General features: G+C 37.4%; 2 protein-coding genes across 3 annotated transcripts in view; both read right to left on the bottom strand.

Annotated features, from left to right (window-relative positions):
• LOC306879578 (neurobeachin-like protein 1) overlaps positions 1–19,264 on the bottom strand; it is a 55,042-nt gene extending 35,778 nt beyond the window's left edge. For both annotated transcript variants that reach the window (XM_079432627.1, XM_079432626.1), the window contains exons 1-10: positions 18,983–19,264; positions 18,051–18,413; positions 9,715–9,806; positions 7,706–7,867; positions 6,402–6,483; positions 5,142–5,269; positions 3,609–3,691; positions 3,087–3,172; positions 1,770–2,112; positions 1,582–1,688 (exon numbers count right to left, since the gene is read on the bottom strand). In XM_079432627.1, coding sequence (XP_079288753.1) covers positions 1,582–1,688; positions 1,770–2,112; positions 3,087–3,172; positions 3,609–3,691; positions 5,142–5,269; positions 6,402–6,483; positions 7,706–7,867; positions 9,715–9,806; positions 18,051–18,101 — 1,134 coding nt within the window. In that variant the 5' untranslated portion in view covers positions 18,102–18,413; positions 18,983–19,264. The remainder of the gene's footprint in view (positions 1–1,581; positions 1,689–1,769; positions 2,113–3,086; positions 3,173–3,608; positions 3,692–5,141; positions 5,270–6,401; positions 6,484–7,705; positions 7,868–9,714; positions 9,807–18,050; positions 18,414–18,982) is intronic.
• A 2,126-nt stretch (positions 19,265–21,390) lies between these two features.
• Positions 21,391–26,614, bottom strand: part of LOC306878775 (STE20-related kinase adapter protein beta-like) — a 16,725-nt gene continuing 11,501 nt past the window's right edge. Inside the window, exons 10-13 of the mRNA XM_079431299.1 lie at positions 26,307–26,411; positions 25,983–26,230; positions 22,060–22,102; positions 21,391–21,972 (exon numbers count right to left, since the gene is read on the bottom strand). Coding sequence (XP_079287425.1) covers positions 21,811–21,972; positions 22,060–22,102; positions 25,983–26,230; positions 26,307–26,411 — 558 coding nt within the window. The 3' untranslated portion in view covers positions 21,391–21,810. The remainder of the gene's footprint in view (positions 21,973–22,059; positions 22,103–25,982; positions 26,231–26,306; positions 26,412–26,614) is intronic.

The raw sequence follows: 26,614 nt of genomic DNA, 5'->3' as shown, positions 1-26,614 counted from the left end.
TCTTTCTGGTCCTTGTCTGCGGCTGTGCACCTAGCGTTAACCAGCTGCCGGACGGAGCCGACCGCAGCAAGCACAGACGGGCAGATGAGAGGAAAGTGCAAAGGGTTAAGGTTAAAAGGTAGAAGGTCAAAGATCATGACCCTAAGTGCCTAGGTGTTCCGTCGCTAAAGGACAGAAACACACATGGATAGAAGGCAGTGCTGCAGTTCTGATACGTGTACATGCTGTAAGGTGATAACTACATAAGCACAGTGAGACAGTTTTAATAGCAACATCAGGAGTAAAGAAAACTAATCTGAGACACAAATATTCTGTTCTTTAAGGCAAAGATAAAAAAAAGGATTGCAAATATTTGCACAAGAAACTGACTTGCAAAACAAATTCTGTCGTGCATAAACACACAAGAAAAATCCTGCAACTGAACACACTGTCAGTTAAATGACAATAAACGCGTTTTTAGATTCTGACAGGATCTAAAACAAATATAGATATTCCTGTCAAACATTACAATGTATAAGGCAATAGGTCATTAACATCTTTTAGAGATAACATCAATCTTTCATAAGAGACCTACCATGATGTGAAGGCTGTCAAAATCAGTAGAAGTCAACGTCATTTGACTATATTATTAAAGAATTACAATTAACTGCTGAATATTAGTATGTGCCCTTAGGGAACTAATTTGCACCTAAATATGACTTCACTGTTTAGGATTAGATAATTGAATATTTATAAGGATAATAAATAATTATATCATATCTTGTTTTACAGGCTAATGAAGGCAAAATAATATATCGTTCAAAAGGTTGGGGTCAGTAAGATCATTTAATGAGTCTCTTATGCTCACCAAAGCTGCCTTTATTTGATCAAAAATACAGTTAAAACAGTAACACTGAAATATTATTACTATTTAAAATAACTATTTTCTATTATAGTATCATTACTGCAGTCTTCAGTGTCACATGATCTTCAGAAATCATTCTAATATGCTGATTTGCTGCTCAAGAAACATTTATTATTATTATCAATGTTGAAAACAGTTGTGCTGCTTCATATTTCCGTGGATACAATGGGTTATTTCAGGATTCTCTGATTAATAAAAAGTTCAAAAGAACAGCATTATTTGAAACAGAAATCTTTTGTAACATTATAACGGTCTTTACTGTCCCTTTTGATCAATTTAATGCATCTTTGCTGAATAAAAGTATTCATTTCCTTTTTTAAATTCCAGCATAAAAGACAGCAGTGGTGTTGTCTGATAAGAAAATACATTATTTGTGTTTTTTTGTGTCGTCTTAAAGTATTCGCAATGGTTTATGGGAAGAGTAGTGTATTCATTCCCTCAAAAGAGAGATAAAATCTTTTCAAATGCTTTTTTTTTTTGCTTTAAATCAAATATTGATTCATCTCGGAGAGGCTTAGAAGACTTTCTTTGAAGATTTTACTGAAGGGAAAATTTCTATCAACGCTCCCAAAACAAAGGGACCTGACAAAGTCATTGTTGAGCTCTATTGTGACTCTGAACTGAATAAACCCAAATGCATGATGGTCAGGAAATGTAGCGTCTGTAGAGGAGCTCACCTTACTGTTCTGCAGGAGTCGGGTCAGATGCTCAAAGCAGTTACTGTTGAGGAAGATGGCCTGCAGAACGGGGCGGTCGCTGCACTCAAACATGTCCTGAATGGTTTCTGAGTGAAACAGAGAACAGGATTCAGAAGAGAGAAGCGGTCAAGATTAGTGAATATGACATGAGTGACAGATCAACTCACCGAGCATGTTCACCTGTAACGCCACAAATCGACTCTCCCAGTGCCGAGAGTGGGGCGGCGATGGGCGACCTTTGACCTGCGCTGTGGCGGCGGGGTCTGAGTTGAGCAGTTTGAAGTAGCTCTCCAGCACTGAGCTGATCTCCACCTGTCTCTGATCGGAGCTGCTGGCCAGGAGCCGGTGCACCACCTCCCGCAAACAGCCCAGCGTCAACAGCAACTTCCTGTCAGGAGCCTCGCTGTCCCAGTCCTCTCCATCTCCACCTCCGCTCAGACACTCGCCGACACCCAACACACCCAGCAGCACCTCCATCGTGGCCGGAGAGATGGCCAGCAGGGCGTTACGCTGTTGAGAGAGAAGACGACACATTAAAAAGAACAGTGAAGTACATCATCTCTAACCTAAACCATTAACATACAGATTCCACTCAAATGTTTGTGGATGATTTTAGTGGGGCGTTTACACCTTTCAAAAACAGCTAAAAATGGATCCAAGTAAATCAGAAATGAGTACTTTATAGACATGTTTTCGAAAAACTGTTTAAGAAATGTTACTTAAAAATGTGCGTACATGCTGTAAGACACTGAAAACAGCCAGATGTGTCACAGCAAGGACATAAACATGTTTACACTGACAAACAATTAACAAATAAAATACTAATATTTTTGATTATTATAAAAAAATTGTTTTTAACAAAAGTTTATTATTTTCATAAATGTATAGCATGTAACAGTCATGGCATCAATGACATATTTGCATATTTGGTCTTTACTCTTGCATTTATTTGCATACTTTATGCAACTGGTCTTGTATTTTGCAATTATTTGCATGCTGAATTGCAATAGGTCTTCTTTTGTTTATTTATTTGCATATAATATATTGCATCTGCACTTCTTTCTTGCAGTTATTTGCATACCAAATTGCAGGTAATTCTTTTGTGCATATATTTGTACACTAAATTGTGACTTGTCTTCTTTCTTGCAAATGTTTGCATAAAGAATTGCAATTGGTTTTCTTTTATGTACTTATTTGCATGCTAAATTGTGATCTTCTTTCTTGCAATTATCTGCATACTGAATTGCAATTAGTTTTTTGTATATTTTGTATTTAATTGCATACTGAGTTGTAATTGGCCTTTATTGCATACAAATTTGATTTTTTTTTGTATGTATATTGTTTTCATACTACATTGCAATTGGTCTTTATTGCAATTATTTGCATTCAGAATTGTGATTGGTGGAAATGTAATTTTACCAGTTAACACACCATTTTATCTAAAACTTCAGCACAAGTATTTTGCTGCTGTGGCATGATCTCACCTGTCCACCCGCAACAATGGCTCCAAACAGGTGCAAAAGACAACATTTAAGACTGTCCTTCAGGTGCTCACTCTCCTGAAAACATTCTGAAACACACACACAAATTAATGAAGAGGTGTCTGTTTTTTATGCAAATAACAAAAACATGCTCAATTATTTTCTTGCATGCTTCCTGTAACACTTTACTGTCCCTCTGTCTCTAGAGACCCACAGAGGTGTTTTCATTAGTTTTCTCATCAGCTCCTCTAGTGCTATAGATTCAGGCAACAGAAAGTAAAATATTTGACACCATTAACACACGGGTACACTCAGAAACAGAGTGACACGTCATGTCTCTGGCTTCAACGATTAATGCACAGATAAGCAGTGTGAGTTTCTAACCACAGGAACACTGAGGCTGCTTTGTCTAGAGAGCACTGGTTATGTGTCGTCGCTGAAGGCCAAATGATAAACAGCAGATTTAATCAGTAAACAAACACGCCACATGCCCCACAGGGTTCATCCAGACAGAGAGAGACTTACGGTAGAAGAAGGGCACAAACTCTACAGTGAGCGGTGCTGCTTTAAACTTCTGTCTGCTTCTCTCCACAGTACTGAGCTTCTGTCTGCAAGAGCAAACAAACCACATAAACAGACCCATTACTCACACTTCAATACAATCTCTCACAATCCTGGATCATGCCATAGAGCAGGGACTCCCAAACCTTGTCAGTCAAACCCATTTGACCTAATATACTTACTATATTATTTACTATATTCAAGTACTCCCCAAGATTTTAAGTAAATATTTTAATAATTTAACAACACATTTGCATGTTCACGGTTCTCTGATGTCAGGTAATGGTCACATGGAATGCAGGAAAATAACTAAAACATTTAATAAAATTTTGTTTTGGCTTTTATTTCGATTGTTTTCATTTTAAAAACATTAATTTTAATTTTGTAATTATTTTTATGAATTAATTATTTGCATCAATCCCTCCAGTTGGGGGGGGGGGGTGAAATAAATAAATAAACACATAAATATATAAATAATAGTGAATGTATTAACCATAATATTTTTAATTTAAATAATTTGAATAATAAAAAAAATTTACAAATCCATGAGGAGTCTTTTTCCCCAATATGTTTTTATTTTCAGTGGCATTTGTGCCACAAGCCCAGGTTATTTTCTCCAGCCATGTTACCCGCCCTTAAATAACCTTTGAAGCACACACAAACACACACACACACACACAGGAACGTTGAACAGCTCTTCACAGAACTTGTAGAACAAGACGTGTTTATTGGTCAAACACAGCTGTGTTTTTCACTGTATATGCATTCACCTCATTTGTATCTGTAAGGCTCATGTTTCTCAATAAGAGGGAACTGCACTGGTTTGATGCTTTGGGTTAGCAACACCTATACCATGTATCCTTGTAACAAACCTATGACTTGTAACAAACCTTCACGTACAGATTCTCCACTGGCCAGTCATTATTGTGGTGCCGAATAACTAAAACAACATTTATAAAGCATTTCACTGCAGGCAATGCATTTTATTTCTCAGTAAAGTTATTTCAGAGGTAAAAAGTTAAAACTAGTATAAAAATTATGAAATCAAACATTTTTTCTTTAAAATAACACGCACTGATGAATCATTCACAAGAAGACCAAGAGTATTTATTAAGAAAGTAAATGATTTACTTTTTCAGTAAATGGTTTTGATTTAACGTTGACTCTGCACTGCTATTTTAAACAGACCAGCTCGCCAAACAACAGCGGTTTATTCTGCAGATTAGCAGCCTAAGCATGACATTTTCAGTGTGCTTGAGGAAACGTCTGAATTAGTACATGCTCGTACAAATGAGGCCGTGTTGTCCTCTTACTGGAGCATGACTGGTATTTGACAGGTGTGATGTTTACATACAATGCATTTTTTGCATGTGGGAAATGCTACCCGTTAGACAATTGGGTGAAAGTTTAAGACGACGCATCATGTGTCAAAGAGAAATATTTAAGTTATTTCTGAAAAGCTTCAGCTGTGGGATCGGCATTGGTTGCATATCTCACCCGTGAATGCGATGCCTCCAGTTGTGATAGGGATCATACAGACTCTCACAGAAGGCCAAAGCGTGACGGACAAACTCCTCGGCTTGTGTCTGATCAGCCAACTCCTTCTCTTTCGTCTTACTCTTCAGCTAAACAGAGAGAAAAAGAGTTGATTTACTTTAAAACTGAGGAAAAGAGGGTGGGGGGGGGCAGAAAGGACAATAAAGAGAAGAGAAAATGGAAGAGGAAAGAGAAGAGGAATACAGAGAAAGAAATGAGAGAACACTGCAGTTGTGAAAACTTAAAAGTTTAAGGCAACCAGCTTCAGCAGATTTTCTCAATTTGTTTTTGTAGGAGATTTTTGAGTTCTCTCAACTTTTTGTTGTATAAACTGAAAACAACTAACTCAAAAATCTGCTGAAGCTGGTTGCCTTAAACTTTTAAGTTTTCTTAACTTTAAGAATTAGTTTTTTTTACAGTGAAAGAGGATAGGAGAGGAGAGGAAGGGAAAGAGGAAAACAGAAAAAGGAACAGGAAGGAACAATAAAAAAGGATAGAAGAAGAGGAAACAATAATAACGGAATAATAAAAATTAAATGGAAAAAGAAAAGAAGAGGAATACAGAGAAAGAGAGATAAAGGGGAAAAGAAAGGAAAAACAGAAAGGAAGTGGAAATGGAAGGAAAATAAAGAGGAAGCGGAAACGGAAGCGGAAAGGACAGGACAAAAAAAAAAAAAAAAAAAAAGGAAAATAAATGGAAGAGGAAATGTGTTCATATTTCCTCTTTATTTTCCTGTCAAAAGAAAGGGAAATGGAAAGGAAGAGGAAATAACAGAGAAAGACTAGAGGAAAGGGATGTGGAAAAGGATAAATGACAGCAAAATAAAGAGGAAGTGGAAAAGGAGGAACAGGAAAGGAATAGGAAAGGCCAGGAAAACAATAAAAGAGGAGTGGAAATGGAAGTCCAAATGCTTTCTTCTTCTTTTTTTCCTCTTTATGTTCCGGTCATTTCCTCTTCCTTAATATTTTATTTTCCACATCCCTTTCCTCTAGTCTTCCTCAAGAAAGAAGAGAGAAACATGAAGAGGAATACAGAAAAAGGAAGAGTAAGAGGAATGGGAAGAAACCAGAAAAGGAAAAGAAAAATAAGGAAAAGGTCATAAAGGAACAGACTAGAAATAATATAGGATAGGAAAAGGAAGAGACTGAGAAAGAAAGAGGCTCAGAAAGTAAGAAATAAAAGGATAAACAGAAAATTAGATTTTGAAGCGAGTTTCAGACCTGTTGGATGTAAAGTGTTGTCATGGTGATGATGTGGTTTATGTAGGAACAGGCGCCGATCTCTTCCACATTTGATAGGTTCCTGTCAGACACATCACACAGCTGTCAGTGTGGAGAAACTGTGTGTGTGTGTGTGTGTGTCGCTGTGTTGGACAGACTGCCGTATGACAGGACCATTAGTTCTAGCTGTCAGAGAGATTCCCCTGCCAGCCCTATGATCATAAATCACACACTGACTGCTGCTGAAGCAGGACATCCAGCTGACGCTACAGAGGCTGTGTGGGGACAAATTACAACATGCATGTGAATATACATTCACTGAAGAAGACAAAACTGCCCCAGGAGCTACACTAAAGTTTGGGGTCGTTATGTTTTAAATGTTTTGAAAAAAGTCTCTTATGCTCACCAAGGCTGCATTTATTTGATTAAAAATAATGACATTGTGAAATATTATTTAAAAATGTAAAATAACACTTTACTATTGAAACATTTGAAACTGAAATTTATTCCTGTGATCAAAGCTGAATTTCCAGCATCATTGCAGTCTTCGGTGTCACATGATCCTTCAGAAATCACTCTAATATGCTGATTTACTGCTCAGAAAACATTTCTGATTATCGTTATGAATGCTGAAAACAGTTGTTCTGCTTAATATTTTTGTGGAAAACCAATTCTTTGAATAGAAAGTTCAACCGAACAGCATTTATTTCAATAATATCTTTTGTAACATGATTTAGAAATGTCTTTACTGTCAATTTTGATCGATTTAATGCATCGTTGTATAAAACTATGCTGAATAAAACGATTCATTTCTAAAATATTACTGACCCCAAAGTTTTGAATGGTAGTGTCTGTCTAAAAAACTGTAACCATTTAAAATGAGCATATTTAAGAGTTTGACTAGAGTCGTGTTAAACAACCTTAAATAAAGTAGTCTATGGGATGTCCTCATTAAGTGTGTGTGTGTGTACATTTGAGTAGCAGCTGCCATTCGAGCAATAGCACTGTCGGACCCTTAAAAGTTTCGATGTGTCGCTGAAAGTGGAAACCACGCAGGAGCCCTTAGCAGCAGGTGCTCGGAGAACTCATGAAACATTGAGCAGGACCACAGGTGTCCAGTTTCTGTTTTTACTGAGATTCAGTCCACTTTATATTTTCATAAGTGACTCTATATGCAAACAGATCAAATGACTGTTTTACTTGAGTAAGTTTGTGCTTTTAGCTCGAATACTGATCTGTTTCTGCAATCTGTTTTTTTCTTAATCATAAAGAGCTTCTCTCCCATCATGCCCTCAGAGTCTGACCTGCAGATGACGATGAGGAACTTGAGGAGCAGGAGGGCCAACGTCTGCTGCTCAGGCTCCAGTCCCTCAGACGCTTTCTGCACACACTGCATCAGCTGCAGACGCAAAACCTGCAGGATGTTATCAGGTAACAGCGTCATGACGGGCGGCGTCTCCTCCAACCTGCAGCACACATGCAGAATCATCAGAAATTAGGGCTGGGTATTGACAAAAATGTTACAATTCGATTCACTAACTTGCAAATTCGATTAAATTCCGATCTCAATCGGTTATAATAGCATTATAATAACAACTTTTAAAAGCTATAATTACATTTCTACTCAAGATAGTGGTTTAAAATATAAACATTTAAATGGTGGCTGTCACAAAAACTTGAAAAATGCTGCTTTTCTAGCCAAGTTTTGTTCATGCATTACAGCATAGACCAAAAGATCAATTATTGGAATCAATATCAGTTCATCAAAAATTATAATTGATTAAACAATCCTTTTTCCAACACAGCCCTATTATAAATTCAAAACCATTATAAAATGGTCCATATATTTTGATTATTATGCTTATTATTATACTTAAATTGAGCTTTTGTGATGCTTGGGGACTAATTGCATTGAAAATGAAGACCAACATATGGGGTTTGAAGGCACCATTGATGACAGAACTGTCATTTTTTGGTGAATTACTCCTTTACAGCACCTCTGGGATTTGTAATTATGCAGTCCTGACTGTGAAGGCAAATACTCTGCACTACAAGAGTGTGTTTTTCCAGCATCTGAACGAGTGAGAGAACATACAGTAATGAAGCGGATCTGTGCGAGAAGAACAGCACAGCTGTGAAGGAGAGAGACGAATAAACCCATTACAATCTCATCTCTCTCTGTCTGTCGGTTCCTGGCTCTCCTCTCGCTCCGCATTACGTAATCTCATCTGACAGCCTAAGCACTTCATGATCACATGACCACAGCTGGGAAAGCGAGAGTGATTTTCTCATGCCACATACTCTGCACTACCGCCACATAAATCCTTCAACACTCTCCCTCTTTCTGTTCTTCAGCCTCTGTAACGGTCTTATTTCCCACTTTTATCTAGTTCTAGCCTCTTCAATTTTCCATGGACACACACACAGACACACACAGACACACGGCTGGCTGGATTTTCTCTGTATTGCCGCTCACTTGCATCAGAGCGTAACCTTGATGGCAGGGCGTCCATTAAATACGGCTCATTATCCACAGACACGCATGTACACAAACAAAACAATCATGTGATGTGTCTCTAATATTAAACCATTACATTTAGCTTTATTAAGTTTAACAGAGGTTAGCAGTTAAAAAAGGCGTACTTCCTGTCTAGTCTCAGCCTCATATTACACACCAACAGATTACTCAAAGACAGTCTTAAGCAGGGTTATCTGAATTCTGAATGCTCACACGTTCGCAGGAAACAGCTTACTTCGGCGATGAAAAATAAGGTATATCAATAATACTAAAATAACATTGGACATAGTTCACAAAAATGGTCAAATATCACAAATATCACAATTTGATTGGCTGGCTTTTATACCAATATGTCTCTTAGGCAAGTCACTTTAGTCTGCAGCCTTTCATATGATTGTGCCTTTAAGCTCAAATTCTCAAAAAAGTCATTCTTCAGGGTATTCGGGCTAATTCATATGTGCATTCTTCATATATATTCATATATGTACTAGAATGCCGACCTCCACTTCTACATAGTTCCACACAGGGAGTGATTCAGAATACAAAACTACATATTTTCAAAAACTGACTGAATAAGCTCCAAGGTGGACCAGACTTGATACTAACTGTCAAAAGACTTGGCTATGCAAGACTTTAGCCCATATTTAGTCCAGAAAAAAAATGAAAAGATGTGACAAGGAACTGTGAACTTAATCTCATTCTTTCAAGCAATTATTCACTTGATAATGGAGGTTTAAGTGCATCTCAGATGGTTAGATTGATGGATGAATGTAGCTGGACAGCAGTTAAGTCTACCTGGTTGGTGGTTTCTCAAAATCCACATCCAGACATCTCTCGTAGGAGCCGATGAAGATCTCCAACCAGAGTTTCAGGTAGTCCGGGTCCTTCTACAGGTTTCAGAGGACCGGAAAACAACAAAGAAAAAGGACAGTGTTAATCACGGAGAGAATTATTCATGGAAATGCAATCTACTGCTAGGTGTGCCTTTATGCATTTGGCAGATGCTTTTATACAAAGTGACTTGAGTTGCATTCGGGTATACTGTGTTATCAATTCATCTGTATTATCAGAGAATCATGACCTTGTCATTGAGCTACAAGAATGCTTTCAGTTAGATAGAGTTATCTTTCTAAGGTGTCCAAATGTTTTAGGTTAGCGGGTGGATATTATCAGGTGCAACACGAGACACCTGACGACTAACAAACCGGCCTGACCACATTCCTACAGGAATCACCAACCTGATACACATTCCAGCATTCCAGAAAACAGACGAGCTTGATCTAGAACAACGCTCCTTAGAAATATCCACACACAAACCCTTTCACCCAGATTACCACGTGCAGAATTAAATCTCGATCAATAGCAATCTGATGAGCTGGCAGTGTGAGTTCATGAAACATGTGACGCTGTAACTGACATGGCTGGAGTGTATCACGACTCAAAGCGGCCGTTGTGAGGTCAATGTTTAAGCTGTGCTACACTCAGACGTCCAGAACAGGAAATCATGCTCAAAAATTCCTCTCGGTGAGATCATCAGAACAAAGCTATGCACGTCACAGCAAAAAACAACTGACCACTACGAGATATGGACAACACAACACCAAAAGGAGTGTTTTCCAAACTCAAAAAACAAGTGGAATGTGTTTATGTGTGTGTGTGTGTGTGTGTGTGTGTAAAAGAAAAGCCCCATTCATTTGGGATCCAGTGGCAAGACACATGTCTATTGAGGTCTAGATCTGGCCAAAGGGGGCACACCCTGTTTATTTAGAGCTCACGCCACAGAACGGCACTGCCTTGCTCCTGATGCCCTTTCCAGCTTGAAGGGTGTGGGGCGAGTCGGTCACATCCACCTACTCATGCATGTCAAGTTCCCAATTAAACGATTAAGCGGTTCTTCTTCTAAAACTGGTAAACATTAACTTTAAGTAGCCTTTTATATTGCACACCCCAGGGGAAAACAGTTTTGTTGTAACCTGCACACCTGAATGACTCCTGCATAATAATTTAGTAACTCGATTTGTTTGTTCATGTCAAATTGGCGTGGCTTTTGTGTAGGATTTAAGTATCTGATAAATGACTACTTAGTACTAACAGTCCTATTCTGAGGGTTTATTTCAGAAATGGTTATGTATAGAAAGAAAACTATCTGAGATTGGCTAATGCAGGGCGTATGACCTACAGCCACAACACTGAGCTCACTCTAATCACATGGGCAAGACATCCTGGCCATGCGACACACCATAATAATTTGTCTTCAAGTATGCAGCATATTCTCTCTCCTGTGATCGTTTCTAAATCTGTTATCCTCTCTTTCAAGAAATAGGCTACTGCTGGTTAAATGTAACTTAAGCTTGGGATGTTGTCAGTCTCCACAGCATAATAACGCTGCCTCTCCCCTTGATTTGTAAAAACAAATGAAACATGCATTTACAAGCCAAGCCGACAAGTATTTAAACTCGTCTGACTGTCTGCTGTCCACACAGACAGAGCCTTCTAAGGCAGTGTTGTGTTAGCATGGTTGCTAAGCTAACAACATGATACTTTATTAGTCCTAAAACTCAGAAACGTTTTTGAACTTCTGGTTTCATCGTCCTAAAATAAATGGGATTTCTGAATGGGTTTCAACATAACTGCCTGAAATATGGTCTGTGGTTAAAACAAGCTCAAAATAATGTTTTATTCTATGACATAAATACATCATTGATACTCCATGTTTTTTTAAGCTTTTTGAGTCTTGAAAAAGATGGTTGCTATAAATGGCTAAATGGGACTACAGAGGCTGTCAGGGACAAAACAAAATAACTGAATTCATAAAATGTATTTGTTCAAAAGTTTACATACCCTTGAATCTTAATATTGTGTGTCATTAACTGGATGATCCATGACAGTTTTTGTTTTGAGCCGTTGAACTGCCAACTTTTCTCCAGAAAAATCCTCCAGATCCTGCACATTCTTTGGTTTTACAGCATCTTCTGCATATTTGACCCTATTCCAACAGCGACTGTACAACTGTAAGATCCAACTTTTCACACTGAGGACAAATGAGGAGCTCATACACAACTACTACAAAAGGTGAAAACATTTACTGATGCTCAAGAAGGCAACCTGAGGCATTAAGAGCCAGTATTATGATTCAAGGGTGTGTAAACTTTTGAATGGTGTTAGATGGAATTATTATTTTGCCTTGTGGAGTAAATGTAAACATCTGTTATGTGAAATAGCTTATTCCGGACAGGACTAAATAATAAAAAAAATAAAAATACCAACGTCTGTATTTACCATCGGCCCTGTGTGTTAACAACAAAACGATGAACACTCTTGTGGTGCAATGCAGCACAGCTAAAGCCAATTGTTCTAGTTTTAATAGCTTGCTGTACTTATTTACCAGATTGTACAGTTCTAGATACAGCCAATTTCACTTCCACAGTGCACCTGTCAGTTTATGACAGAATATGAAGAGAGAGTGGATTACGCTCACAAACAGGGGATTTCCTCATTGTCCCTCTTTAAACAGGTCTAATGGATGAGTACTGTACGTGTGTGTACATGTATAAATAGCACACAGCCCTGTAAAAGCCGTTTATAGCCATCACTGAAGGACAAGCGCTGATAATCACTGGTCTTAACCAGGTTAAAGGTCACCGCACAAGTAGCTCCGTCCCATTCACAAGACAACTGCTGCTGTCACATGTGTGTGTACAGTGACTCTGTGCAGTCTATCATTATCTCAGAGGCGGCATGTATGTGTGTGTGTGTGTTTGAGACCACGACTGTAACCAGGAAACACAAAGCACAGCATCTATTAAACTGCTTCAGTAAACAGACCTTATGAAAGGAAAGCACTTTCATCATGAATGCCTCATTCACTTCCTTCAGTCATTTTCAACTCATCTTCCATTTACATATTTGTCCATCTGCCATTTTTGTCATTCAGAAAGACAGCAAATATGTCACAATTGGTGGGTGTTTCCATCTCAAAAACACGTCTCATTCGCTCTGGTTAAATAGCAAAAGTGAAGTGAATAGAAAGATGGCGAGTGCGGCGCCCCCGCGACCGCCTTTGGTTGATAAAGAACACAGCAGGAGTGCTATCTGGAAATAATTTGGATATGAAGCAAATGAACATGGAAAGCCGAAGGACACAAGCAAGCCAATATGCAAGAGTTACTACAGAGCAGTGCTAACAAAAGGCTAACAAAAACTGATCTGTGGACAAGCAGGGCCACTTCCACATTCATGGCAGTAACTCTGCAATTTGTCACTGAAACCTGGGACATGCAGAGCTAGTGTTTGAGCTGTATTGGGCTCAACTCTGAGCACACAGCAGAATGCTTGAGGGAAGCATTGGAAGAGATGATACAAGAAGCATGGAAGCTGGACGTCATACATGGCTGGTATCACCACTGATAATGCTTCAGCAAACAAGAAAGCATTTCAGCAAGACTTCACATGGGTCCCCTGCTTTGGGCATAACTTGCACCTAGCCATTAACATGGATATATACCGTGTGTCTGGATCACTGTCGAGGTTGAGAAAGACAGTGTCTGCCTTCAGCAGGTCACCGAAGATGTTGCGACAGCTGAAGAAAAAACAAAAAGATTTGCAACTGCCTGAACACAGAATGACCCATGATGAGCCCACACGCTGGCACTCAGCTTATGAAATGGAGGAGAGATTTCTAGAACAGCAGCAAGCTGTCTGTTCAGTTCTAGCTGATGATCAGAAGAAATGGCACCTCATGCCCAAAGATTCAGATATTACAGTTCTTGAGACTGTAAAAGAGGTATTGATCCCCGTCAGCTCTTTCACGGATGCTCTTAGTGGTGAAAAACACACCTCTCTGCAATCCTGCCTCTGAGTTGGAAGATCTTCTCTACTTTGACAGTTGAGGAAGGTGATAGCAACCTAAAACGTCAACTTAAAGACAACATCAGAGAAGATCTCAGACAGAGATATGAGAACACACATCTGCAGCTGATATTAAACACAGCCACATTTATTGACCCAAGGTTCAAGGACAGTTTTGTAACCTTAAGAGAGGAGGTTAAACAGAATCTCATGGTCAGTGTCAATTTGCTAGAAGCAGGGGGCCAAAGTCAGCAAACATCATCTCCAGATGACAAGTAGCAACCAGCAAAAAAAACTAAATCAGATCTGAAGAGACTACAGGGGGCATACAGGGGGAAAAAAGAGTGAACGTGGAGAGGGTTCATCATCCAGAGAAGAAGGTGAGGGTGCAGAAACACTCAAAAATGAGTTCTCAGTATATGAAAAGATGCCTGAAATCAGTGCAGAAGAGGACCCACTCACATGGTGGAGGACACGAGACAACTTTACCTCACCTTGCCAGTTTGCTAAGAAGTATCTGTGCATCTCTGCTTCAAGTTCAGCTTCAGTGCGAGTCTTTTTAGTACATCAGGGCTCATTTACAGTGCAAGAAGGGCACGACGATGTTCCTAGCTCAAAATCGCAACTTGCAAAGCAAAGCAACTTCAGGATACAGTAATTGGTGTCAATCTCACTCACCTCTGTAGAGAAAATTAATACTTTTTTATTAAGCAAGCATGAACTGAACTGATCGAAAGTAACAGTAAAGACATTTTAAATGCTACAAAAGATTTCTATTTCAAATAAATGATGTTCTTCTGAACTCTGTTCATCAAATAATTGTGTGATTTTAAGCAGCACAACTGCTTTCAACATTGATAATATAAAGACATGCTTCTTGACCATAACATTTTCAAATTAACAGCTATTTTAAATTGTAATATTTCACAAAATTACTCCTTTTACTGTATTTGTTGTCAAATAAATGCAATTGGTGCACAAAAGACACTTCTTTAAAAAAAAGCATACATGAAATTGGAGCTTTCTGAAACAGCTTTTATTAGTCAGAAACATAATTATACTAATTCTTCCATAACATGAGCACACCATTAAGTTAGAAGTAGGGGCCTGAGTCATAAATAGAAAGAAACCAGTAAAAAGATAACCCTAGAAACCATTAGAGCACACTTCAATGCCTGTTAATGCATTCTAAAAACACTCAAAACACCTTAGCATCCACATAGGCCTAGCCAAACAAATTTTACACTTACTTTTTAAACGAACTGAAGTGAACTATATCAATAATGCTGTCATTCACGGTGCATGAGATGACAGAATGTCCCTGAAAATTAATTTCCATCAGAAAGCATGGGTTTTTTGTTTTGTGACCTTGAGATATATTATGTGCCAGAACAGGGCTCGTCTTATTCATCATGATCTAATGGAAGCAAGCGGCATAAGTTATGACTGAATGGACAATAAATACCAACTTCACATTCTGCTGAGCAGGAAACTGAAGTGTACAGAGGTCAAAGTTTTGCTGTGGCAACTTAAACAGGAAAACATCGCTCAGAATCAAATATGAGCTCTCAGTACAACGCTAGAAGGTTCCCAGAACAACATTTCTCCAGCATTTAATTGTTTTCTCCAGCACTGGGATAGATTATTGAGTTCCTCTATTCTTCCTATGTGTCTGGCGAACAGGTAAACAGAACATATAGAGGCTGATAAGGTTAGGAAATCACTGTGTCCCAGGAAACACAAAGCCCAAGTCTGCCACCATGCATAAATGTAAATCTGACAGACATAAACGTTATGATGATTATGCTACATTAGCGTGCTGAAGAGGAAATGTCACCTCACGCTGTGCTCTGAAGAACCGGTTAATGTATGAGCGCAGAAACCATAAACAAAAGCAAAGGTCATTCTTGCAGCAAACAAAACCAAACTAGACTTGCGACTATCAGCTCATGATGGAAATGATTTCAAGGACGAGTTGGCAGGTTGGACGTTTCACTGTGAGAGAATCAAGACTTGATTAAAGGGGTCATGTGACATTACTAAAAAGAACATTGCAAAAGCCTAATGCACAAACAGCTCGTAACCCTCCAAAGAGAAAGGAAAACTTCGCATCACATGACCCCTTCAATAATAACTGAAATAAAATCATCATGTATATCACATCATTTCATGATGCCCTTTTATCATTTAAAGCCTGATTGATCAGTAAAATGTGCGCTTGTTTAAGTCTTCTATTCCTTTTATAGAAGGAAATCATGTTTTCTGCCACAACCCAAGGCTAATGTTCAGATTTGGAAGTCTTATTTTATCTGGCACGTCATCTGGATCAGTCCTGCATCCCTGCGGATGGCCGCGGCTCTGAAGGGCTCACGTTCTAATCGCTGTATTACGCTGACATAACAGACCCAGAAGACACTGCTGACACTCGGGCTCTTGAAGAAGCAGAATGTTCTCTATTGTAGAAAGATAACAGTCTGGAGAATGTGTTATTACATTTGTTCTGGCTCATGATTTCTGAAAATGATTTGGTGTTAAATGTCCTGTACAACGGCCAGAACCCATCACAGCCTGATGATCACAATAGTCCCAATAAAGCTCTGAATATACCAGCGTGGGGGTAACCTAGCAGTTAAAGATCTGTAATGGCAACGACTCGCTAAAGATGAATCTGCAGATAAACGGTGTAACTAAAACTTACAAATCCCAACACTGTAAAAAAAAGAAAAAAGTGTTTTTTCAAAGTGAATAAAACAAAAAGATTATTGGAGTATTTATTACAAGAAAATGCTATTTCAGTTTTTATAATTTAAAATTTCATGTTTAATTGAATGTTACTTGCCATTTCTTTGTAATTATTAGTGAAATTTACTAAAGTTAATTTTTTTTAAGTAATTCATACACTAATTTTTTTTAGTGTAACTGAAATAAAGCTGCAGAAAATATAGATATTAGATGAAACACCAATGAAAACTGGAAATGCTGCCTTTGCAACTAACTGGTAAAATAATGATTAAATAATTTAATTAAATAAGAGTTGAATTAAATTAAGAATTGAAATACCAAAAATAACTAAAAGAACAGTACATTATAACTATCTACAAGTATTAAGAAAAAAAAAAAAAAATTTAAAAATTAAAAAAAAGCAAAGAGCAAAATTACTAAAACCTAAACTAAATTGATAAGATAAACTGTAAAAAAAATTATAGAAATAAAAGCAAAACATTAATAGTATATAGATAATACCAAAACAACACTGCAGCTATATTACAATCACAATCTCTAGGGTGAAAAAAAATAGAAGGGACATAAAGTCAACATTTAGGAGGGGACATAAATTAAAAACACATTTTACTTCCATCATTTGATGTCTTTACATTTCAGGAATTGATTAGGCCTAGATGGGAAAAAGAATTTCCAAATTCGTGAATTAGTGAAAACTAAAAGATCTTGGTGACAAAATCCATTTCAGAGAAAGTCCAAATTAGAGAGCCTAAACCTGAAGACATGTAAGGCTCTTCAAAGCTAAAATGTGCAATATCTGCAACACTAGCAAACATGGAATTGCAAAAAATAATGTTTTCAAAAAGATTTCCTGAACACTCCCCTGATCTGCCATTGGTTGGTCAAATAGTTAGCTCCGCCCCAAACTCCCACCATTGGTTGGTCAAATAGTTAGCTCCGCCCCAAACTCCCACCATTGGTTGAGTCAACGTTGAACAAACAAACGGAGCAATGTTTATACTTTTTGGGGAAACTGACATCTAAAGGTGTACTTATAGTTGTTCCTACATCTTGAACTGGGATAATAAAGTTTTTAACATTAAAAAAATGACACGCTTCACCTTTAAGGTTATTATTTTCTCTTCATGAGATCTTTATGGGAAAACTGTGGTCAGTGGGGAAAGTATAACCAAGAGACAATCTGTCACTGTGCGCTGAATTATCTCGGGTTGATTATCTTAAACTAAGTCTGATTACATGATGTCACAGATGGGGGTCGGTAGTATCTACAATCCCTAATCAATGAACACAACTGGACATTCACAGCCACCTGAGCTCAGCGGATCTCTCCAGAGGGCATCTCATAGTGTCCCGACATGCGTTCACATATAGAACACAGTGTACCAGCCCCATGCACTGCGCAAGAAATACATAAATAAAACTGCACTCCTACTCATGTGCAAGGAGATTATTTGTCCGTGCTTAGTGATGCAGTGTGCATTTGCAGGAGAAATTAAATGCATTAACTCTATGAAAGTGCATGTGCAATGCAAGCTGTTTACCTTATTGCAGTACAGCATCCAAACCTCATACAGTCTCTCGGTCGATGCCATTCTGCACTGCCAGCTGTGAGCATGTAGGCAGAAATCTTCCCGATAATAACTCTGATTATATTATGGACAGTATTCCCCAGCATTCATGGTGTCAACATCCTGCCAAAAGGAGTTTGCCACAATCATTCGTGGATAATAAATTCCACCAATGGGTGAATCAGAGTCCGTGTTAATCCAGGGTGACAGATTGTGTCATTTCCTCCGTGCACGGTGCAATCACATCCATCATGTGAACGATACGAATCCCAGATGACTTGGACTTGTGCGTTTCCGGCTGTTTTCCACCAGCAGCTTCTTGATATTCCAAAAGCCCTGTCGACAAATACAGCACACATTAAAAACAGCACTGGGTTTCAATGCATTGCAAATTCCATTTGCATGCCACAGATAACAATAAATGTGCAATGCATGACTTTGAGAGAAGGAAAAAAAATAGCCCAAAATAAACAAAGACCCATGACATCATCCCAGGCCAACTCAACATGTTCACAGAGCCAACATTATATTCCAGCCTTGAAATAGCATGTAAACTATATTTAAAACTCCATAACTTGACAATATCAGATTATTCTGTGCATTTATTATTTATAAATGTTCAAAGACATACTAAAAGTTGACTAGACTTCTGGGTGTTTTTGTAAGCTATAGATACTAAACAAAAATGACTGATTCTAGATTTAGATAGAAACTCACAACACAAGATAGAAAACATTCAACACTTAGATCAACAGCATTACTGAAATATGTACTTCAGAAGTACTAGATGTAACACTTTCAAAAACACTTGTCATATTATAAAGATCAGATCATAATAACAAACGGCATATGCAATACTAATAATGTGCATGAATAGATTAGCTTACTATCGTTGTGAAACTCACCTGCCTCAACAAAACTCCCGAGACCCAGAGCTTGTGTTCTGGTTAAGAATCCAGGAATGTGGCATGAACTGAAAGAGCCACTGACATGTGAACCAGGTCGGTTTCAACCACCCAAACTAGCTTTTGACTCATTTTGTAACCAGATAAGCCTGACAGCCCGGATGCATGCGACGAATATCATCGCATTGGACTGCGACGGCTCGTTACAAAGCCACGGCACGGGCTCGGGTGGCTGGAAGGTGTGTGTGTGTGTGTTATTTTCTTTTCTAGATGTTTTACGACAGGCCGCACTCCTTTACGTTGCCTATGTGGAGCTCATGTGCGTCGCAAAGGCGTGGCTGAAACTAGCGAAACGACCAATCCCTCAAAGGCTTGGCGTAATGAATATTAATTACATCACGCTTACGTTGCGATTACTTAAGATTTTTTTATTTTTTTTTGACAGTCATAATTTTATACTGATATTTTATTTGTTTTATTTTTAGACTATTTAATTTAGTTATTAAAAATCTGAAAATGCATTTAAAAGATTAATGTCTGGAAGGCCTAAACTAAGTGAAAGTAACTGAAAATATATATTTTTTTTTACATACACGTTTATCATGCAATCAAGCCGGGGTGTTCGGTTATGTAATTTAATTAATATTAATAAACAAACTTCAGCCATTCCCTAAATTACTAGCCTTCACGTGCCAAAGTAAGCCCGTCAGCCAATCAGATAAACATGTATAAACTCACTGTATAAACATGGCCTTGCCTAATTAATATTAATAAGATGCCATGGTAAGATTACTAAATTCAGCCTCAATCTATAATTCATGTACTTTTATAAAGATTAAGTTACCTTGACATGAAATATATTGGTTTTTGCAAACATGATATGCAAAAAAAAAAAAAAAAGGCAGGATCTATCATGCTTTTATGGACTATTTTGACTGTATATGACCCCCCTCTGTTGGCCAGAGAGCGCAAATACAGAAATACTTTGGTGCAGTAAATAAAAGTTCGTCAAATTGCTGGAAATTAAATATTTTTGAGAGCTTAAAAATCTAATTTACCAAATTAAATAAGCTAGTCAAATTACTAGGGAAATAAGGTCAGTAACTGAACAAGAACATATACAAATATTATAAATAATAGGGATTTTGTTTAGAATTTCACTTTGAATCTACTGCATTAAGAAATGGCAGAAGAGAAAAAACAAATGACAGGACACCAAAGAGTTATGAAACAGAGTAAGAATATGTTTATCATGTCTAAATATCTTATACAGTTAACATGTTAAAAAAAATCAGTACATATAATCTCGGTCACAGTTACAGCTGCTCAGTCCTTCAGTTTTATCTCGATTGGGTTGAGGCAGTGTTGAACAGCACAGCATTGATGGTTTGGTTTGTTTCTTCACAGGATTAAAACGTGCAGCTTCTTCATTCAGAGCAAGAGGAGGCTTGTGGATATCTGAACACAGAGATACACACATGTACTGTACACACACCCACATGTTCACTGGCACAGGTTGAGTGGGTGATGCACTAATGACCTACACACACACACACACACACACACACACACACACACACACACGCACGCGATATCTGGCTCCTGCATTCATGGCTCAGTTTGATGACCTCGCTCTTTGGAGTTGGATCAAATACAGTGATTTGCAGTTAGTTCATGATGTGATTGGCTGCTGTGATCATCAAACAGGAAGCTCTGATCACACACGGACATGGTTTATATTCATAATAGTATACTAACAGTATGCATGGAATACTTGGGTGACCTACTACATTGGCCAAAATGTGCAGTATACTTATGGAATAAGACACTAGTCACAGAGTGTGTCATTTTTCTGTCAATAATAATAAAAGAGAAAATGTTACATGAAGTAACCAATCAAATGGCTTGACGAGTGCAGTTTATTATGTAGTTGGGTGGGACATATATATATATTAAAAAAATGCTTGTTTAAAAATAGCTAATAGTTGGGCTGCATGATTGTGAAAAATTGTGAAAAAAAAAAAAAAACATGTTTGTTTATAGGGCTTTATATTTGGCCAAGAATGTTGTTATTACATATAAATATGAATATAATATACATCATTTATTATTATATTTTTTAAACAAATAAGAAATATCAGTATTGCAATATTTCACTGTAATATTAAAAGTAACAATAATTAATAAAATTGAACAAAATAAAAAATATTATTTTATTATTATATTATTTACTTTCACAGTAAAATTAAAATAAGAGTATTTAAGAAAAACAATAGTATTATTATTGTTGTTATTGATAATTATTCATGTAAGAAATATTAGTATTGTCATATTTACTGTAAAATTAAATCAAGTATTTAAGAAAGATATACATTTAATAAATTAAAAAGCAGTCTTTGAGATTTAATAAACAGACTATCACAAATTCAGTTTTATTTTGATGAATCGTGCAGCCCAAGCTAATAGGCTTTTATTTAAGTCACAGCCATTAACTACGAGGTTATACTCGCTCTTGCTAGTCAGGAAATGTTCAGGCAGCTGGTATGTGCTCGTTCTAGAGAGCATTTGATTGGCTAAAAATGTAGATACGCCCACGAGTGCAAGATGATGTCATCAATACTTTGGTCCATACAGAGATGAGATTTAGTGAGATTTAATTGTGGGTGGGCTACCGTAGTATGAGGTGACATAAATACAAACCAGGTGAACGGCAAAATGACCAAATCTAGCAGCTGTTAGGACGGATTAATACCAAATATACTTATGAAGAAATGGGTAAGAAATGGACACGAAATGGACGAGATTGAGATAGAAACAGGCAGCGAGGTTTAGGAGAAGTCCCACATGCCGTCCTCAGGCTCGGGGTCGGTGGGTGACGGGGTGTTGCAGGTCTGGCTGGGCGTTTCGGATGGAGGCGTGTCTGGAAGACAGGACACAGGCACGGCCGGATACATCAAACTGAGGAAAGAGTCCCTCGTGTGTTTCTTCACCTGGAAGATCAATACAGATCAATACATGAATTACTTTAGGCTACACGGTAAGACTCAAGTGTATGACAGCTTGAAGGCTGAATGTACCTGTCTGAAGAAGGGATGAGTGAGGAGAGCTGTCGCAGATGGCCTGAACGACAAACACACACATAATACACAGGGTTCAATAAAGGGGAAAAAAAGTAGATTTTTATACTTTAGGTACTTTCATCGGCTCTGGACAGGGTGCAAAATTAACATTTTATCACCCTGCCAGTGGTGAAATGAGAAAATACTGAAAAAATATGCATTTATATTTTTAACAGTCATGATATAGATATATATGTGTGTGGGGGTGTCTGTATATAGAGTGTTATGATGACATTATAAATATGTAGCTGTTTTTCCTCTTGCATATTTGTTTTGAATGGGCCCATACCAAATTTATTATTTCTTTCATTTTTGAAGTTCACTTATAATTTTGGTAAAGTTTTTGTGTGTGTGAGTAAAAAAGGCCCTGTAGCATAATAGTAACACATCATGTTGCAATCAATAAATTCCCATTAAAAAACTGATGTATCAAATATAAATACTTGAAGAAAAATATGATTTGTACAGTTTTTATTCATTTTTAACAGATAATTTTATTTTATTTGTTCATGTCAGATCCATATCAAAGTGTTTATTAAAATCTAAAATCCTAATAAAATCTAACCCTAAAAGGCTTCATTTTAAAATAGTCCTCACTAGGGGTGTAACGGTTCACAAAATTCACGGTTGAGTACGACACAGTGGTGTCACGGTTCAGTATGTTTTCGATAAGGGGGCGGGGCAGTTGGTTACGTCACAATGTTGGAAATATTTCTGTTTTAAACCATGAAGGCGAGCCAATGGATATCTCACAAGCACACGTTTGCAAACAATGAGAAGAAACGTATTTCGTGTTAAACAGGTTGTTTTTGAAAGCTTTTTATTTCATTGATTTTTATTGATGACTGCAGTGTTAATAGTTTAATTATAGGACTATAATTCATTGTAGGTAGCCGTAGCATTTTAATTGAGGAGTAAATAGCCTAATCTTATCCTTGCAGCGCGTCAGTTATGTGCTAGCCTTATTATTGCAGGGAAAATTAATTGTACTAAATAAAAGTAACTTCATATTAATAATATGCCTAATAAAAATAAGGCCTACATTAATTGGAAATGCCAAATTCTCTTAATATTGCCAATAATTGATGTTTTTGACAATATCTCTGGCTATCGTCGATACAATGGCTGCATCCGAAAACTTAAAAATGCTGCCTTCGGAGGACATATTCCAAATCCAAAGCTAGCTTCACTTCCTGTCTCATGAGATACCTTTTTTTTTCAATTGAATGCTTGAAAAAACAATAACAATTGTCATCATTGTCAAATCATAATACAACAACAGTCCAGGGTCTTTCAGTCCAAAGGAAGTGCCAAGTCCTTTAGCAAAGCCATTGTTCTTACTGCTTTTAAGTTCGTAGAGAACTCAATAAATTCAAAATACATTTTCATTTCAAGTTTGAATCTTAAAAAAAGAGGTTTGCATTTAGAAAATTTACATTTATGAATATGATATTTAGCTAACAGGAAAATAAGGATCACTTTTTTTTCACATTCATGAAAGCCAAAAATTACATTACTATAAGTAACCTCAAAATAAGGATTCACATAACATTTTATAAAGTCAAGAATGTCACCAAAATGATGTTGTGTAAGAGCAATTCCAGAATAAATGTAAAGAAGTTTCATTGTTTTCTAAACAGAAAGAACAGTTGGTGTTAATATCATTCTTAAGTCTTTTAAGAGAGCACTTATCGGCTAAATTCTATGAATCAACTTAAATGCAATTTCTCGCATTTTGTTAGTGATGAAATATTTATGAGGTAATGAGCAAACTTTCTTCCAGGGAATATCACTTACTAAACCATCCCAATAAGAGATTACATAAGGCACAGAAATAGACTCCATCTGAAACAACTCTCATTTTCTTCTTGTTTTTTGACTTGGATGACGAAAGGCACTGTTTTCCAACAAATGTTTTATGAAGATCCACTGAGTGACATGAGATTGGAAAAGAAAGACCTCTAAAAAGCAGGAGAACTCATGTGGCACTGCATCAGCAACGATTGCAAACCCTTTCGGAATAACAGGAATTCATGCTTAGCTAATTACAGATTGAACCATTTTGATTGAAGAGTTGAGACACAAAAATAATACAATTTTTAAACCAATTTTAAAAAAAAAACAGAGATTTGTGTTTATACAGTAGATTCTTGTTATTCCAGATTAGATACGAGTGAGGTGTAAAATTGTGCTTAAAAATGAGGAACCAAGCCAACAACATGAAATTAGAGATGAAAAAGAGATCATTTGACAGGGATTTTCCTGATGTTACGGTTACAGATTAATAAGAAACTTACACCTAGTTTGGAAAAAGCAACGATGAGGCTTATTGATACAGTTTATTTTAAAGGTGTTTTATTTTAAAGGTGTTGTTTAAAGTGGTGAAATCAAGAAAGTTTAAACCCCCTTTCTCGATAAGTACAGATTTTCTAATAAAATGATTTTTATTCTTCCAAACAAAGTTGAGAAGCATTGTATATTTTTTTTAAAGAATGGCAGTGTCAACATTCAAAGAGAGAGCAGAATACAGGTACATCTCAAAAAATTTGAATATCATGAAAAAGGTCAATATTTTTTGTCACTCATTTCAGAAAGTGAAAACATATATTATATAGATTCATTACACAGATTATTTCAAGCCTTTATTTCTTGAAATTGTGATGATTATGTCTTACTGATGCTTTGGAGAATTGCTGGATATATTTTAATGCTGAAGGAACTTGATTAGCATCTTGCAAAAAAAGAGTGGTATCATCAGCAGTTGACTGAAGACCACTATTAGAAATATAAGAAGCGAATATCTGGGAAACTAGTAAAAATAAATAAGGGGATAATGGACACCCTTGCCTAATACCACGAGACAATTAAATCTAGGAGAAGTACCATATTTTAATTTAATTGTGCTACTACAGTTGTAATATAGAGTTCTTACCGCCTTACAAAAATATTCACCAAAACCACATTTTTCCACTGATTCAAATATAAATTTATGTTCAACTGCATCAAAAGCTTTATACAAATCCAGGAAAAGAATAAAACTATTATGTTCCAGCAAATCACTATAATCCAATAAGTCTAAAACTAATCTAATATTATTCATTATATGTCGGTCCCTCATAAATCCAGACTGAGTCTCGTCTATAACAGTATCCAAAATAATCTTTAAGTCTTTTAGCAAATATTATGGTCGAAAATTGTATAGTCATTGTTAAGGAGTGTGATGGGTCGCCAGTTGTCTAAATTGAGATCTTTCTTAGGTTTAGGAATTAAAGTTATGATACCTTGCATCAATGTAGGAGGTAAAGCCTCTTTTTCAATACTTTCTCTAAAAACCGGAGTTAAAAAGGGAGTAAGTTCATCAGCAAATAATTTGTCACACCCTTGGGAAATTAGTTTTAATCGTTTAACCCCCACTGGCAACGCACACGATTCGTGTCGAATGCAAGTGATGTCGTAGGTAGCGGAGAGTGCAAGTGGCAATCTAATTTAGTTTCTTTTTTCTTGTCTTCACATCCTAGCTACTGTTGTAAAATGTTAAGAGATTCAAAGGTGATTAAGTCACCATCCCCCAGCACTCTGGAGAATCAACACCTGGCAGACGATATGAATGACTTTTACTGTAGGTTTGAAAAAACAACCCACACCACACAGTGGTTTGGAGCTTCTGTCACTACAGCAAATTCCTCATATGTGTAAACATACTTGGCCAGTAAAGCTCATTCTGATTCTGATTTTTACTTTATTTAAGATCAAATAAATGAAGCCTTAGTGAGCATAAGAGACATCTTTTCTAAACATTAACCAATTCTGAACTTGTGAACAATAGTGTAAATGTTACAATTTGTTCATTCTGAGCTGTAAGGTGTAAGGTCTGTGTGTACCTGCGCTCAGGCTGCTGCTGCAGGCACAGTTGGACTAGGCTGTGCAGTGTGGCCGAGTGGTTTTTGGGGGCGGGGCTTTGAGGTCTCTCTGCTGTGGCAGTACGGGTCAGACTTCCGGTCGCAACGCTCTCGCCGATCCCCGAATCCACACCGGAGCGGGACACCTTGAGAGCACCCATGTCTCCGAGTGGGTAAGGAGGGACGTCGAGGAGACAACAGTGAGAACCCCGCAGCTTCTGAAGCAACATCTGAAGAAGACGCAAGAGGAAGTGAGTGTTCAGTGATCAGGGTTACAGTAGATGCACAGGTGAAGAGCAGCAGTACCAGAGTGGGCGGCATGTCCTGGAACGGCACTCTGCCACTGACCAGCTCACACGCCACGATTCCTAGACTATAGATGTCTGACTTCACTCCATAGCCGTGAAGATCCTTCATCACAGAAAAAGAGACACAAAAACCCAGCATAATTTCTCATGAAGCTCAATGTTTAGAACTGATGTTGGTGTTGACATTGACCAGGCACAATATATTTGTAGCATATTGTTATCAGCCAGTATTAGTGATTTTTTTCTCTCTCTTATAAGTGTTATTTGTGACCCTGGACCACAAAACCAGTCATAAGACGCATGGGT

Source organism: Barbus barbus (genome assembly GCF_936440315.1).
Source record: "Barbus barbus genome assembly, chromosome: 13".
Lineage (NCBI taxonomy): Eukaryota > Metazoa > Chordata > Actinopteri > Cypriniformes > Cyprinidae > Barbus > Barbus barbus.
Note: the sequence above shows the minus strand (reverse complement) of the source record. Positions and strands in the feature narration are given on the sequence as shown.